This window comes from Heliangelus exortis, assembly GCF_036169615.1.
Source record: "Heliangelus exortis chromosome W unlocalized genomic scaffold, bHelExo1.hap1 SUPER_W_unloc_1, whole genome shotgun sequence".
NCBI lineage: Eukaryota > Metazoa > Chordata > Aves > Apodiformes > Trochilidae > Heliangelus > Heliangelus exortis.
In genome coordinates this window covers 70,793-72,348 of record NW_027285918.1, presented here as the reverse complement: position 1 = coordinate 72,348, position 1,556 = coordinate 70,793, and the positions used below count along the sequence as shown (strand labels likewise).

Here is a 1,556-nt window from a genome sequence, read left to right as displayed (position 1 = left end):
TGAATCCTTTCAGCTCTGCTCTGCAGGCTGGTGGCTCATAGGTGGTTACAATGTCGAAAAGCTCTTGCACTACAAGAGTGGATTTAACCTGTGATCCCTCCTGCTCCTTTTTAGCATTTGCTGTAGGGTAGCACTGATCCCTCCCACTCCTTTATGGACATTCAACCAGGATCTCCCAGGGTGTTTGGAAAGGGACAAATGTCCCTTTGCAAAGGAGATCATGAAATGGGAGAAGCAGCTTATGTGAATCTAGGAGAAATTAAGTAATGTTTTTTGAAGTAACAATGCCCCAACTTCTCTTTTTATTTTCTTCGCTGATAGGTCTATAACCCCAGAGAAATCCAATGTCCAACAGCAGCTCCATCACAAATTTCCTCCTCCTGGCATTTGCAGAGAGGCGGGAGCTGCAGCTCTTGCACTTCTGGCTCTTCCTGGGCATCTACCTGGCTGCCCTCCTGGGCAACGGCCTCATCATCACCACCATCGCCTGTGACCACCACCTCCACACCCCCATGTACTTCTTCCTCCTCAACCTCTCCCTCCTCGACCTGGGATCCATCTCCACCACTCTGCCCAAAGCCATGGCCAATTCCCTCTGGCACAACACGGACATCTCCTACAATGGATGTGCTGCACAGCTCTTCTTCTTTGCCTTTTTCATTTCAGCAGAATATTCTCTCCTGACGATCATGTCCTACGACCGCTCCGTGGCCATCTGCAAACCCCTGCACTACGGGACCCTCCTGGGCAGCAGAGCTTGTGTCCACATGGCAGCAGCTGCCTGGGGCTCTGGGTTTCTCACTGCTCTGCTGCACACAGCCAATACATTTTCCCTGCCCCTCTGCCAGGGCAATGCCCTGGACCAGTTCTTCTGTGAAATCCCCCAGATCCTCAAGCTCTCCTGCTCACACTCCTACCTCAGGGAAGATTGGGTTAGTGTTGTTGCTTCCTGTTTAGCTTTTGGCTGTTTTGTTTTCATCGTGGTGTCCTATGTGGAGATCTTCAGGGCTGTGCTGAGGATCCCCTCTGAGCAGGGAAGGCACAAAGCTTTTTCCACGTGCCTCCCTCACCTGGCCGTGGTCTCCCTGTTCATCAGCACAGCAGCTTTTGCCTACCTGAAGCCCCCCTCCATCTCCTCCCCTTCCCTGGATCTGGTGGTGTCATTTCTGTACTCAGTGGTTCCTCCATCAGTGAACCCCCTCATCTACAGCATGAGGAACCAGGAGCTCAAAGGTGCTTTGTTTAAGCTCATGACAGGATTGTTTTCATAAGTAATAAAATTCCAGTTTCTTATGCATATCACTGATAATGTATCTTATATCATTCTTAATGTGTCTCATCAGAGGCTCAACCTTCCTTCTGGGACTTTTTTAAGGTGGTTGCTTATTTTTATTTTTTTTTCTCTTTTACAAGTAATTATGCTGTGCAGAAATAAATCTCATTGTTCATACCATTTCTAGATCTGTATCTTTCTTTCTGATGTTAATCAGGGGCTTCAGGAAACTTTTTGAAATAAATCTATGTTCCTTTTTTTAAAAAAAATAAAGGACCCAGAC

At 47.6% G+C, this 1,556-nt stretch overlaps 1 protein-coding gene across 1 annotated transcript; it reads left to right on the top strand.

Moving 5' to 3' along the window:
• Positions 1 to 344: 344 nt before the first annotated feature.
• LOC139790528 (olfactory receptor 14J1-like) lies at positions 345 to 1,313 on the top strand. Its single transcript, XM_071732408.1, has one exon. It carries the CDS (start codon positions 345 to 347, stop codon positions 1,269 to 1,271), a length of 927 nt encoding a protein of 308 aa, XP_071588509.1. The 3' UTR covers positions 1,272 to 1,313.
• The last annotated feature ends 243 nt before the right edge of the window (positions 1,314 to 1,556 follow it).